A 15,608-nucleotide genomic window follows, 5' to 3' on the forward strand; every position below is an offset into this window, starting at 1 on the left:
TTGAGTTAAAGGGATGAATCCCTATTTACATAATTAAATTCAATTGAGGATCTTCATTTAATGAAAAAAATTCTAATAAAAACAATAAAAATGGGCAGAATAAGATTATGGGTAAATTATACATATCGAAACGGGATGGGGACGAGGAATTATCCCGGTCCATCCCTACCCCGCGGGAGCCTAAACGGGATTCCCTGCCCTGTTGTATGTTTGCCAAAAATAAAAAATAAGTATTAAAGTGAACAATAGAAGAAGAAAGTTTATATATAAAGAAACAAAATATTACATGAGCAGCAAGACTGGCATGACAGAGATTAAACTGTAGAACTCTGTTCTTGGAATTGAATTGGCATTGCCATAATTGTTTCGACAGCTGACCAAAACTTCGAACCATATATAAAATAAAACCTAAAACACGCTCCTTGATTCTTGGATGTTGTTATTATATATGCTATGCGTTACAGAAATCAAGAGGATGGATGAAAATCGGCAAGGAAAAATGAACTCAAATCTCTTCAAACCAAAAAAGAAAAAAAAATGTGGCAAAAATCTCTTTAGGGAAACTTTTGTTTTTTAAAAAAAAATGTTGATGAGAATGGACAGCCATGTGTTTTTGTCTCCCTCAACTTACATAACGTGTCGAATTATAAGCACAGAGAACTCCCACCCTCTCTACACTGTTTTCTATTTTGTCCATTTCTTTGTTCATCTTTATGCTCTTCTCAACAAGTTCGTGAAGTTGCTTTCCTGTACTTATCAATATTCATAGAATAAGGAGTAGCTACGAGTTATATTCACGGGCAAGAAGAGAAGTAGCTTATGTTATAAATCTTTGTTAAGTCCCTTATCTTTTCAATTAGATCATTCTTAATAAATTAAATTAAAACCCCCTCCTAAAAGGAAAAAAAAGGGTCATAATTCTATGTGGGGTTACTCCAATTTTTAATCTTGTATTACTCAAATCCATTTAAAGAAAAGAAAATTTTGATGAAAACCCATTTGAAAGGGGAATAAAATGAAAGAAACCCATGAAGGGTTTGTGATCAAGATGGTGGTGTGGTGAGAAAGGCATATCTTATTGATGTTGAAATATCTTAGTTTTTATTTGAGTTTGATTTGATGCAAAAGGGAAGGGAATTAGAGGAAGTTGGGTCTTTGGTTGAAGGTGTGGGCACTGTTCTTTCCAATTTAATTATTGGAATCTTAGGTAGTCTGAGTTGATATAATGGACCAATGCAGCCTGCCTTTTGAGTGTCATTTGGACCCTCGTTGTTACTTAAAAATAGCATCCCCCAGCTCATCTTTGGGCTACACATCTATTCTATATTCTATATATTCTTAATTATTACTGCTTAATTATAATGTTAGGCCTAAAAAGCAGCTCATTTTCATCTCTTTTATTGAAATTAAATTAACACAAACATAATGATGCCTCTTTTATGTTCTTTCCTTTGACTCACAACCAGTGCATGATGCATTATTTGAATCAACAAAATTCTACACCCACAACCCAAAAAAAAAGGGAAAAAATTTTAAAAAAGTAATTGTGTGAAGAACCAGAAACCATATTTAGCTAGGGTTCTACTCCTTAATTAATTCCCCTCTTTGCAGCTCCCTTGTTAGGTTTGCCAATTGAAGAATGACACGTGGGATAATATAGGAATAAATATGCACTTAATTAAAGTTTATATAATATTGTGGATGGAAGAAGCAATTTGTGAATAACCCACTTCTCCTACCTTTTTGATTAGTAGTGAGAAGAAGGTTGTGGAAAGTTGTGTAGGAGTGTCACTGGCTTTTGACAAGATATTTAAATTTGGTAGAGGGTCAATCTTTGCCTTCTGATCAAACCAAAAGGATTTGGATTTGGATTTGGAAAAATGTTGCCAAAATAAGCTTGTGTGTTTCTGTTGTATCATCAATTAATTGCCTGTGCCCACTACCCAATGCCCTTATAAATAAGTCTCTTAGGGTTAGGGTTATATTAGGCAGTTTCTTCAAGCAAACCCACCAACCAAAGATTGAAAAGAATTGAAAAAAAAGGGGAGCTTCCTCCTTTCCTTTTGGCTCTCCCCATCCATATTCCATCCCAACCCCAGATTCAGCCAAAATTGGTGGGTTTAGAGCTCCGGGGGATTCCAAAACCATGAAGAAAAGGCTGGTGGTGGTGAAGAAATCTGATGGTTCGGGCGGCCGAAACCGCTCCGGCTCAGGCTCGGTGGTCCGCTACGCCGAGTGCCAGAAGAATCACGCGGCGAAGCTCGGGGGGTTCGCGGTGGACGGGTGCCGGGAATTCATGGCCAGAGGAGAGGATGGGACTGAGGAGGCTCTAATTTGTGCTGCTTGTAGCTGCCACAGGAATTTTCACAGAAGGGAGGTGGATTCTGAAGTGGTGTTTGAGTATTCCCCTCCAAACTCCAGCTATTGAAGGGATTCTTCATCATCCATCAAACTGCAAATTGACAAAAAGGGTTTGTTACATAATATTAAAGATTTCTGTGGTCTGCTTTTGATTTTTAATTTGCATTTTCATGTAAATCTGATCAGTAACAGACTTGGATATGATATTGGGAAGGGAAAAATAGGAAAAATCAAATTTCGGTTTGCTTTTGTTTTTGTTTTTGATCTTTAAGAATATTGATCCAGGGTTTTTTTGTTTTTGTTTTTTTCTTTCTTCTCCTTTATCACACCATCCAAATCCTAAAGTTTCTCTCCTTTTCCCTTTGTTTAGTTTGTCAACAAGTAACAATTCTCAATCAATTTCTTACCAAAGCAATGAAATTGGAGATTAGGGTTTTTATATTCTTTCCTTCAAACTAGCTTAACATGTTCACAGCACATCCCAATACGTAAATAAAATCCCTAATTTGGTGGTTGGGAGTTAAATGAAATAATTCGTATAAATTAAGAAAACCAAGGAGATGAATTCTCCCATTAATTTCATGTTTTTGTTCATAGATGACATGAAAAAAGCATAAAAAGTAATAGTCAAGGGATTTGATTTTTCATTTTTTTTTCCTTCCATGAAAGATCTTAACTTGTTAATGGACCACACAAAAACAGTGGGTACAGCCTGATAAGATACAATATTAGAATTTGATATAATATAATGATTTTGAAATAGGAAAATTATGTAGAAAATCTTTTCAAAACCCCACTAACAGTTCAATCATGTCTGAGATAATTATTCTCCAAATTCAATATTAATAATATATTAAAATTCCAATCCAATTCAATCCCAATTTAATTTGACCGATCCATATCCCAACACTGTCCCTTCATTTCTTCAAAGTTTTCATTTTATGCGTGAATTCTTATTTAATTTTCTACCATGTGAAAAATCCTTCATATCATATATATATTGATTGATTAAAAAACTATATCTTATATCCCAATTCAATGCATCGTCTTATGTTGTTTTTTGTATATTGATAGAATTCTTCATTTGTCTTTGCATTCAAAATATAAATGTAAAACTTATTCATTTGATTTTGTTTCTTATAGCAATTTTCACATGGAACTTTTTTTTTTTTTTTTTGACTGATATTAGCAATAGAGAATCATAAAAGTTTTGAATAGTTCTTTTGAGAGCAATAATGGAATGAGAGGATAATTTTCTGAATATGGGTTGTATATTTCCTACTTTTAGTTGATGTTTTTACTAATAATGTAGTCTGTGCTCTGCAGTATTCAAATTCTATATATAAAAACAGAATTATTTCTTAAAAAAAAGAAAAGGTGAAATAAGCATTTAATTTTCTGAGGCGATTCCCATAATTTAATAATGAAACTGTTCGTAATTTCATAAAGTTCCTCAATAAGATTGATAGGACGGAATTCGGCCGCAAAACAATGAATCAGTTCCCGGTGGCAGTTGAACGTCGCCGTCTTCTCCGCCGCCACCTCATTTATCAGAAACGCACGTGCGGAAATTGACCCATTTATATAATTGGGCTCCCGCTCCCACCAATCCCTGAAAAACTGGAGCCTGTTCCGGGCCGGGCTACACCGCTACCCGACCCGCTTTCAATCCAGACAAAAAAGCCTAAAAATCCTCTGCCGGTCTGCTCCGCTCCAGCCCCATTTGCTTTTTATGGGAAAAATAAAAAATCAAAAGAATAAAAGATTGCATTTTCTACAACATTTATTATTTATTTTGAATTCATCACTGTTCTATTACGAGCATTACAGTTACAACTTTATTTTTCATTTATTTATTTATTTTTACTTCTTTCGAACGAGTCATTAAATTTTTAACTTTTTTTTGCCTTTTTTTCTTTCTTTTTTCTTGGTGCAAATTTACTTTGTTGAATAATTAAAGTCTAAGTTTTACGTGCTTTTGAGAGGTATTCAAATTACTATTAAATTAAAGTCGTATCAGTGACCGTTTATATACTTTTATGTATATATAAAAGTATAGGTTATTATTTAATTCTCTTTAGAGGTAAAAGAAATAAGCCACTCTCTTTCTTTTAAATGATAATACTGTAAACTTAAAAAAGAATACTACTTATTTTACTTTAACTTATAACTACAAAATTCCACGTGTTGCTTACTAGTTACTTTAAATTTACAAAAGAAAAATTTGAAGAAAATGGTATCTTTTTTAAATCTGTTAATGTAATATATAATTTTTCTTTTGATATAAAAACATATAGTTAATCTACATTTTTTATTTTTGTTGAATGATAAAATTTGGTCAAATGACACGTCATCAGTTTAAAATTATATTTAGGACCAATTCTAAATTTACACATGTCATAAGTTAATTTTAAAATCGATGAATCAAACTATGCCAGTGTCATTTTTATAGCCGTCCAATAAAATCAATAAATTTGAACAAACCCATAAAGAGATTGGACTCAAACCCATGACCCATTAAATCCCATACCCACCAAAATTTTATAAATTGAGAGGTCATTTCTCTTTGAGACATTTGGAGAGACTCATAAGCATTGGAGACTTAGAGCAGTCAAAGTCATCTACCTTAATTAAGAGTGTGAAGCATCCAAAATCAACAAGACTCGAAGACTCCATCAAGCTGCAAATTTTTCATCAAGCTTCAAAGTCGAAGAACTTCACAAATTAAAAGTAAAAAAACTTCAACAAGCTGCAAAGCTGAAGAATTTAACAAACTAAAAGTTGAAGAATTTAACAAGCTAAATAGCCGAAAAACTTCATAAGCGTAAAGCTGAAGACTTCAAAGATTATTCAATAAGCTCAAAGTCGAAGACTTCACAAAGTCGTCATCAGCTACAAGCCAAAAAATTTCATCAACAAGCTCAAAATTGAGGACTTCAAAGATAATTCAACGAGCAAGAAGCAAAAAGCATCAACCTCATTGATTCAACAACAAACTCACAACCTAATATCTGATATTTTATTTTTATTTTTTTACTCTCCCTACTAAAAAATTTGCATTTGGGTAACTATTCATTCTCTTACTTTCTAAAATTTTAAATTAGGAATAATTTTAAAAAGAAGGAATGCATTTTTTTTTTACTTGAAATTTGATTTTTCAAAATATACATTTAACTTTTACTATTAGTTTGGTAAGAAATTTATGAGTACAATAGAAAATAAAAAATTAGAAATTTAGTAACATTCTTAGAATAATAAATGAGAAGAAAATAAACATATCAATTTTTAAAAGGAAAAAAGTGGTAAAAGAAATATTAAAATAGACCTAAGAGAGATCTTGGTAACGATTTTATCATTATTATTTTAAATTTTAATCGTGATTAATTATTTGAAAATTATCTTTCCTTTATAATTTATTTTTTAATAAATTTTTAAAAATCAATAGTCAATTTTTGTATAAAAAAACATTTTTAATTTAACCAAGAATTCAAAGAAAAGTGATTTTAAAAAGTGATGGACTAAAAAATAATAATTACCGAATTTTTTAATAAAACAAAGAAATTAATCAACTTTTGGAGAAATTAATCAACATGAAACTTTATCAAGAAAAATCAACATGACGCATCTCGGCTAAGATAACGAACATTTAATTACTTCTTTCAAAAGAAAAAAAAACGAACATTTAATTACAATCTTCTATTTTAATTATTAAAAAAAATGCTCAAAGAAAAAAAATAAAAGATTACAATACTCCTCTCCAGCACATTTTAAAAGATATACATTTTAGATTTAATAACATCAATAATTTTACGATTCTATCATTAATTTTTAAGACTCGTTGATATATATTTTTTTCTTTTTTGGTTTTTTTGATTTAAAAATAAATATTAGAAATATTACTCCCACCTATTAAGATTTGACAAAACATGGACCTAACAAAAATATATAATATATGCAACTGATTTGATATGAACCCCATATAGAGATATATGGCAAAAAATTTGGTTGGACCCAATCCTTGCAGGTCAAGAAATTTTTTTGATCAGCTACAGTCAAATTGAAGATTTCAAACTTGGTCACCAGCGGGACGAGGAAGAGTATTCCAGCCCTGTTTAATATTTTAATAATAACTGATTATTATATATAATAATAATAATAATAATTTTAATAAATATTATATAAAATTTAAAAACCTCACATTTCCTTTATTTTCCCTCCTAACCATAATTTTAATTTTTATAGTTTTTTAAAGAATTAAAGATTTGTTGGGTTGAAAATTCAACCATTTTTAATTATACTAATTTATCTTATATTCTATAAAAAAAAAGTTAAAAATTAAAACATTTTTAAAGAAGTAAAATAGGTATATTCTAAAAAAAAAAGAAAGAAGAAATTGGGAATCCCCAATACACGAGACGGGCCACACAAGGAACTAGGTCCCGCACGAGGTACCCATCCTTGTTTGGGAAAATCTCACACCCAATATTTTCGAGACGGCCGGGCAAGGATGAGAATTGCGGTCGGCCTCACTCTAACCTCATGAATATTGATATAGTATCGGAGTCTAACAAGTTCAAGCAAACATATGATTTAAATAAGTGACATGCATCTCAGCCTAGTAGTGTGACATGAACCATATGGTGTCTTGTATGGTTTTGTCACAATGACTCATGTGGTGGCATTATTATTTTGAATAATACTTACGTATTTGTCGGTTTTCTAACGATTGCCACTAAAAATTTGGAAGTTCTTTATTATTTTTTTAACATAAAATGTTATTGGTGAGAAAAAATCTAGTTTCTCTCGTTTGAATTCCTTTTATCTAATTGTTCTTAGGATTTTATTTTCATTATCTAAAGAATTTAAAATGAGAAGATATCTGTTAATTTTAAGTGAGGAGAAAGATATTTGGTAATTTATTCTCATAATCTAAGAAATTTAAAATGAGAAGATATCCAATGATATTAGGTTTTTGTTGGGGAGAAGATGTTTGGTGAACTTAAATTTTCCTTCCGAAAAATATTTCGTCCAATATCTTTCTATAAGAAAATTGATGCAAATTTGATCATTTCTATAGGGGATCAACAAAAGAATATTTTCTTTTCTATGCTGTTCTGTTTTGTAAGTTAATCGTGATCAGCAAAAGATGTGTTGACAAATAAACACCTAAGTATCATTCTATTATTTGGAGCGGTCGTCTGGTCTCGATACCATACAAACAAACGAGACAAGTGGTTTTGTCTATATAAAAGATGAAAAAGAAAACCTCCATCAAATCATCGACTGAAGACTGAATGATCGGAAGCTCAAGAAGTTTGGATTTGATGTGCAACTAATGTATGGTTGGCCTTCCTCTTTTTAACCAAAGACATTAACCATTAAAGATTCTCACAGCCACAAGAAAAGCTCAAGCCTCAACAAAATGAATCACTAAAATTCAAGCAAAAACAGGGGAGACAACTTAAACTACAACTGCAAAGATTTTCTCTGTATATAAGATGAAACAGAACAGAACGCTCTATGAATCCAAAATTGTATGAATGCTTTCTATATTCTAAACCAAAGATATTGATGGCTGAGACAGGGGAAAAAAAAGTTTCATCTGAAAATCTCTCAACTATACAAGAACCTTTTTTTAAAAAAAAAAAAGCTAATTCATTTAAACAAACCGAAAAAAAATATATAATATTGAAATAAATTCAGCCAACCCCTCTTTAAGAAACTAATCAAACGCAGAGCGCAGAAGATGATGTGGCGTGGCGTGGCGTGGGGCATTTGAATTAGCTTCTGTTGTGAATCGGGTCGGATCCTTTCTTGACTCCTCTTTTGTTGGATTGGTTCGGGTCAAAAGCCATGGCAGGGGATGGAGCCAAGTTCATCTTCTTCATATTCAATCCTTTCACAGAAACAGCCTTGTGGGTGTTGACAATGGGGGATTTTAAGGGCACCCATTTGAGAGCAAGATCAATGGAGCTGACCCCAGATGCGGTTTGAGGTTGAAGACACAAAACAAACCCAGCAAGAACGAAGACAAAAATCATGCCTTTCCTGTTAAGCAAGAACCCCATATTGTGTGTTGGAAATTGAAGAATCTGCAGAAGATGAAGGAAGGATATAACTGGGGGAGAAAGGGAAAAACTATGCACCAAACTTTGTTATGGCAAGTTTCATGTGAGAGTTAAGCCACTGGATTTATCTAATTTTATTATGGGGCTGTCATGTTTTATAAATAAGACTGGGAAAAAGGTAAAAAAAAAAATATATATATATATATATATAAAAAAATAATAAAAGGAATGAAAGCAAGAGAGAAGATGTAATGTAGGGAAGTTTTTAAGAGATTCACCTCAATCATAAGCCTGCCATAGAAGCAATAAAAAAGGCTGTTTTAGAAGACTCTGTCCAAGTTTGAACAAAAAGTGTTAAGTTGGAACACCATCCTTGGGAAGCCAAGTATCTTTTTGCTCTCATTCAGTTGTTGTATTATCCATAATTTACCAACCAGTCCCTTTCACCACGTCATTCAACGTCGCCTACGTGTACTTGTAACACATGTTTAAATCACGACAGCATCCACAAAACTCAACCTAACAAAAACAAAGTTAAAGCAAAAGAATGTGATAATTGGCCTCCTCCTAGTTCGTCTTAGATTTTCAAAATCGAAAACGGGGTTTTGGAATTGAAAGCATATTCTCCATTGAGGCATGAAAAGCAGAGATGTTGGGAGAATGGGAGGAAAACAGAAACAAGATGTGTATTAGTAAGTTAATTGTGTTTGTGTTAAGTTATTTGTAATGTGCATAGAAAACGAGAGAGAGACGTGGATTGTTGAGCTAAATGGGGTTCCTTTATGCTTTTCTTAGGGAATTCCATTGAACTCAAAAGCTTTTTAATAAAGAAAAAAAGAAAACTCTTGAACAATACATTATATTACACTGTAGGGATGTGTTGTTATCAATGAAGACCAGAGCAGGACCATCTTTTGAGTTTTGATCAACGCTCTGGTTTTACTTTTTTACCCAAAAGAGAAAATGTTTGAGGAGATTATAAAAGAAAACTAAAGAAAGAGAGAAAAGAGAGAGAGGGGGGACTTGTGATTGGGACAGCTCACATATTGCTCTAAACTCCTTGCCCTTCTCTGCTTACTGATGTGGCCTCTCTTGCCTTTCAAACTGTCCATTCATCTTTATTTTAGCCTTTCAAACCTTCCTCCAATCACTTTCTACTGCCAAATCTTCTTTCTTTCCTTGCTACTCTATAGTCTATGTTAGTTTTTTTTTTCAGTTTCAATTTCATTCGCGTGGTTTTAAAAGTTTTAGTTAGATTCTTGTAGTTTTGATTAAACGTCACACACTTCGATTAATATTATAGGACAATCGTCATAAGAAATTAATTTTTAAGTACGTGATTATCGTAGGGTTTAAATTCATCTGGACTCATTTGAACTAATGAGCGAACTCAAGATAGATTAACCATTTATTTATCTTATGTGTTTCACATCAAAAGATAAGATTAGTGCTTGCTCGAGTGCTTTTCTAAAAGTAGTGACTCTCTTACTAGAGAGAGTAGTATTCACTATTCAATTGCTAATATCAATAAATACTTTAATAGTAATACTTTTTTTATATATAATATATTATGTTATAATTGAGATAGAGGGGACTCAAACCCTACCATTTATAAGAAATGTTATATTAATCACTTGAGCTAAATTAATAATACTTAATGTAAATATAATTAAATCACTTGAGCTAAATTAATAATACTTAATGTAAATATAATTAATGTCAAAGTTTGGAGACGAGGATGGTGTGACAAAAATTATTCTTTATTGTTTCATTTTTTTGTGAAAGTTCATGCATATTTCTATTACAAATAATTGACATCATCATATTTATACGAATAACATGAATAACATGAGGGAAAAAAAATGACATAGTTTTGGTCCTCTAACATTAAAGACTATAACGAATAGCGTGTTTTAGTTCGAATTGGCTTAATTTAATATGTACATATAATGAGTATATCTCGTATTAGTGACGATTCTAATATAATAGAAAATGAGAGAGCTTAAGTTACGAGAAAATCCCTCATCATTGTGAAGCTGAAATGTAACATAAGTAGGATATTATGAAATAATGAAAAGGTAAATTAAGAGAATAGAAAATGAAGTTTTCTTCTTTTTTCATTCACCTTTTCGTATTAAGAAAAATATTCTATCCGCTATAGACTTTGGCTCATTCTATAAGCAAGCAAACTTTAACTCTTCCTATTTATTACAATTCTTTATCTTTAATAAATAACACGATGGATAAATTATGGGAAAATGTTTTTTTATCTTATTTATAAGCTCTAAATCTCAAGGGGAAAAAAGCCCATTTCAATTTGAATTTTGAGAAAATAATAAATTTGGATAGTATTTTTTTAGAAAATAATATGTGAGGTATGAATTTTCTAATATGATATGTGATATTTAAGAATTAAAAAAGAATCACATATATTTATATGTATTTTAATAAATTTATATAAAAAAAATATACACTACGGAAATAAATAACTAAAATTGGTGTTTCAAGAAGGAAAAAAAAAGGCAAAGTTGGAAACTCACTCATTATTCTCCACTAGTCTTAAATAGAGAATGAAATAGACATGAAGTCCCAAACAAAATGCTATATCACCTTAATAATACTTAATGTACATAATAATTAATGTCAAAGTTTGGAAATGAAGATGGGTGTGACAAAAATTATTTTTTATGATTTCATTTTTTTGTGAAAGTTTGTGCGTATTCCTATTACAAATAATTAACATCATCATATTTATACGAATAATATGGGGGAGAAACAATGACATAGTTTTGGTCTTCTAACATTGAAGACTATAATGAATAGCATTGCTTTAGTTCTAATTGGCTTAATCTAATACGCAGATGCAACGCTTTTCAATTAAGGAGATAGTATATATGCCCAAGCGAGTATAGCTTAACGGTCATACTTCTTTTTTTTTCATTCAACTTTTGTTATTAAGAAAAATATACTGCAAACTTGAAGTCTTTCTATTTATTACAATTATTTATCTTTAATAAATAACCATGAGAAAATGATTTGTTTGATCTAATTTATAAGCACTAAATCCTAAGAAAAAAAAACCACTTTAAGTTCCAACTTTGAGAAACTAATAAATTTGGATAATAACTTTTTTATGAAAGAATATGTGAGGTGAAGATTCGAGCTATAGACCGAATAATATTAATGAATTAATTGGGTTGTTTTATTCAATTTAAAAAAGAAGACCGGTTTGCATTAGACCGATCCGAATAAAAGTTAAACCGGATGCCTTCAGTTTTAAGACGATGGAGGCGAATATAAAATCCCGAGTTCTATATCGCTAGGGTTTTAGTTCGAAGCTTTGGCGGTTCCAACTTCAGAGCAGAGCAGAGCACACTGATAATGGCAGAAGAAACAACTCCTCAACTCGCTGAAAACGATCCGGAGGTAACCAACTCGGCCACCGAAGATATGGAACTGGAAACCTCAGAGCCCGGGGCAGAACCGAAAGGATTAAATGGTGATTCTGAAGCAAATGAGGCCGCTCCAGAAACGAATGGGGATGCAAATTCGAAGCGTGAGAGAGAGGAAGAAACCGCCGATGAGAATATCGGCGAGGCGAAAAAGCCGAAGGTGGAGAAGTCGGTCGAAGAGGAAAGGATGGAGAAGGTGGAAGGAGACGGGAAGGGAGATGAGAAGTCTGGTCCTGTGAGCCTAGGCCCGAAGAGCTTTGGATCATCGGTGGAGATGTTCGATTACTTCTACAAGTTCCTCCATTACTGGCCTGCCAACTTGAACTTGAACGAGGTATAGTATTATAGACTTCTGTCATCTGCTACAGTCCTCTGTTTTGTTAATGGTAATGTAGAAGAATTTTGAATTTATTTTGCTTTGAAGGGAGATTTGGAACTTGTTTGAACGAATTTTCTACGGTATCCCGTTGGTTTTGTTCATCATTATTATTTTGTGTGTTTAAAAGATACATATCGCTTAAGAGGATTAAATTACGAAAGTAGGTGGGGAATTAGGCGTCTCAAACCTCATGAAAGGTGGACGGTTCGTTAGTTTTAGGTTTAGCAGAAGGAGGCTCTTGTTCAATTTGATATAATGCTTTTATGTCTTATGAATTATTCTGTTGTCGGTAAAGTAGCTTGGGTTTATAATCTATTGTGGACGCAAGTCAATTCATACTTAATTATCGTAGTTGTCTTGTTGAAGAAAAAGCTTGTTTTTGTGCACATGTTGGAATCTGAGGCGTGTCATTCTTCAATATTCTGATGGAGATTGATGAGGGTTTCTTCTTTACTTTTAAGAGTTTGAGGTCTTTACTTCTCAGAGTTCCTTAATAGGCACACTAAATTAAATGTGTATTATATTTTTGTCGATCAACAATACTCCTTGCAAGCAAGCAACTGGTTGAATATTTGAAATTATGATCAGCATTAGTTTTTCATGAAAGGTTTATTTAAGTGTCCTGTAATGTATTTGGTGAAATATTATTTGTCTGCCTGTGCATGTTTGTTTATAAGGAGATCTCTAAATTTATTTGTTATTTGAATCAAATGCTGGCTTGTCGAATTGTTTAAGTCTTTCTGTGAACGATTGAGGATATATTAATTGGAAATCATAAAGATCTTCTCGGCTCTTCCATCAGTTTGATTATTAATTCGTGTTGGTGATTCAATTTTATACAATTTCCATTTAAAAAGAAAAAGGAAAAAAAAATTCTGGTTAATTTGGTTATGATTGTTTTGCTGATTTTTTTAGTCAATTCTGGTTGATTTGGCTGAATAGTTTTTCCAAAAAAAAAAAAGAAAAGGTTTTTCTGAATCAGTTTTCAAAATTTGCCTAAACCGTCTGTTGGTTTAGTGCAAGTTTTTGTCAAAACCCAATTACATCTTTAGATGGTACTGTTTGACATAATTTGTCATAGGTAATGGAATATATGTGGTAAGTAGAAAATCTCCACCCCTGGAAGAATTAATTTTATTTGGTTCTTTGATTGAATACTCTATTGGCCTGATTTGCTCATTGAATAATTTCTTTCAGAACCTTATTCGGCATTGTTATGTTGTTATTCTTCATGATACCCTTATTTCTTATTCTTGATTGATTTTAGTGGAAGAAATAGACGTGCTTTATAATCCAACAAAATCATTCATTTCTTGGGGGTGGGCAGGGAGGGTCAAAGCTTATTATATGTGTAGTACTTTCTTGCTCATTCTGTGATGTAGCAAAGTATACGAACAAATATAGCATGGCTCTTCTGAAACAAAAGCAAGATCCACACTGAGCCAGTGAGCCACTGTGGCATAAAATGTTGGGGCAAGTTATGATTATTGTTTTGAAATCTATGTGTTCATGGCCGGTTAAATCAAAAGGCTCAAGTGCTTATTTGTATTGGCAGCAATCATTAGTACTTCTGTTGTATTTTATTTCAATATTTTTTTCACTTTCTGTGAAAATCTTGGTTCACATAGTATTCAACCTTACCATAACTAATTAATTATGACATCAATAACTTCCTTCATTAGTTCAAATTTCTGTCATATGTTTGAATTGTAATGTCATGAATTCAAATTTCTGTCATAAATTCCTTAATGCACCTAGTATTATTTTTTCAGTCGTGTTTTCCATTTATCAGTAGCCGTTCAAATGGCAAAAATTTCCACCATTTTTAGCCCTTGATGGTCTTCAACTTGATACGGAACATTAATAATTTGATCAAATTCAATGTTGAAGAAATTGATTCATGGTAACAATGTTTGCATGTTGAGGAGCATTAATCGTATAGATGATCCAATATTTGATTTTTTGTTTGTGGCAGTACGAGCAGATGGTGCTGCTGGAGTTGCTCAAGAAGGGCCATGTAGAACCAGAGAAAAAGATCGGTTGTGGTATCCACGCGTTCCAGATTCGAAACCATCCTACGTTTAAAAGCAAGTGCTACTTCCTGATTCGGGAAGATGAGTCCGTGGATGACTTCAGCTTCAGGAAGTGTGTGGATCACATCCTTCCCCTCCCTGAAAACTTGAAGGTAAAATCTGATGCAAACAGAGCATTAGGAGGCTGTAAGCATCGTGGCGGGGGACGGGGAGGCGGTGGTGGGCGTGGACGAGGGGGTAGGTCGAGAAACTGATGTTTTCTCGACATCCAAGTCAGTTTTCCTGTGAAGATTTTGGAAGTAAATTTTAACCTCTGGCCTCTCCCATGGCCTTGAGATTAAGGAAGAAAGTAGAGATGTTTTATTTGTGCCCATAATTCCTATTATTTGTGCTTCTCACTGTGCTGATGCAAACTATAAACTCTAGTTTGGACCATACTTTTCAATGAAAGCATGAGTTTTTTTACTTTCACGTTCACAGATTTCTTGAATTTTTTTTTATCTAATTAGATTCTTCATTTTATATCAGAGTGTTCGATTGTTAATTCTTTGATCTTGGAAATTTATGAAATTGATGTGAAGAACTCAAATTTGAAATTATACTGCCGACGAGGATAATTAAATATATGCATTATTCCATCTGTGGAATGGAATATTAAATTAAAAATTGAGATAAAAGTCCAATAAATGGAAGTAATAAGAAACCAACCCTCTGGGGTCTACCCAAAAGGCAATAATAATCGAAAAAATCGGCCTCCACTCATTTGCATTAAATCAGATATTGAATGAATTAGAGCTTTGTAAATTCCAGTTAATAAAATCAACAGTTGAAGAAATAAAATGTAATAAAGTTGTAACTGATCCTCACTAAGTTCTCTCTAATCCTAATTATAATATGGATTTAAATTCCCACCTTCCACAATGATTGATGATGATGAATTATGATGCGTTACATTACATTACAACCGCCATCACATATCTTCCATACCATAAAATGGCAGTGAGTCAACTCGGTCCTGTGTGTATTATCCAACTGAGTCGTGTGGGATGGAATTGTAATGATTAAACACCGTCTGACATTGGCTTCAGACGGCTAAAAGAAAAGATTTTGATGGTTAATCATTATGTTCAGTCCCTAAAGTTTTTAGCACCTTCATTCTATTGGCTTAGTTTCTTTGTAAATTTCCTACGTGGCAAACATGCAGGCTTGTCACAAATTAATTTATAAAATCATCATATTATATTAACTAACATTTTCAATAATGTTTTTTTTTTACCATTAACTGATGCTGAATCAAAGTAATTACGTGGAGTCC

At 32.4% G+C, this 15,608-nt stretch overlaps 2 protein-coding genes across 2 annotated transcripts; both read left to right on the forward strand.

Annotated features, from left to right (window-relative positions):
- The first annotated feature begins 1,788 nt into the window (after window positions 1-1,788).
- Window positions 1,789-2,800, forward strand: LOC111007261 (mini zinc finger protein 3). The gene has a single exon (XM_022279561.2). It carries the CDS (start codon window positions 2,147-2,149, stop codon window positions 2,426-2,428), a length of 282 nt encoding a protein of 93 aa, XP_022135253.1. The 5' UTR covers window positions 1,789-2,146; the 3' UTR covers window positions 2,429-2,800.
- Window positions 2,801-11,740: 8,940 nt separating this feature from the next.
- LOC111007244 (DCL-like protein) lies at window positions 11,741-14,764 on the forward strand. Its single transcript, XM_022279538.2, has 2 exons — window positions 11,741-12,215; window positions 14,236-14,764. Exons 1-2 carry the CDS (start codon window positions 11,811-11,813, stop codon window positions 14,545-14,547), a joined length of 717 nt encoding a protein of 238 aa, XP_022135230.1. The 5' UTR covers window positions 11,741-11,810; the 3' UTR covers window positions 14,548-14,764.
- The last annotated feature ends 844 nt before the right edge of the window (window positions 14,765-15,608 follow it).

The sequence above is a fragment of the Momordica charantia genome, assembly GCF_013281855.1.
Source record: "Momordica charantia cultivar OHB3-1 chromosome 6 unlocalized genomic scaffold, Mcharantia_2.0 BLBB01000006.1, whole genome shotgun sequence".
Classification (NCBI taxonomy): Eukaryota; Viridiplantae; Streptophyta; class Magnoliopsida; order Cucurbitales; family Cucurbitaceae; genus Momordica; species Momordica charantia.

What these genes read in the sequence shown, in the direction of transcription:
- LOC111007244 (XM_022279538.2), top strand. Translation starts at nt 11,811, where the DNA reads ATGGCAGAAGAAACAACTCCTCAACTCGCTGAAAACGATCCGGAGGTA. An exon ending in CCAACTTGAACTTGAACGAG is followed by an intron (nt 12,216 to 14,235) that starts GTATAGTATTAT and finishes TGTTTGTGGCAG; the next exon opens with TACGAGCAGATGGTGCTGCT.
- LOC111007261 (XM_022279561.2), top strand. Translation starts at nt 2,147, where the DNA reads ATGAAGAAAAGGCTGGTGGTGGTGAAGAAATCTGATGGTTCGGGCGGC.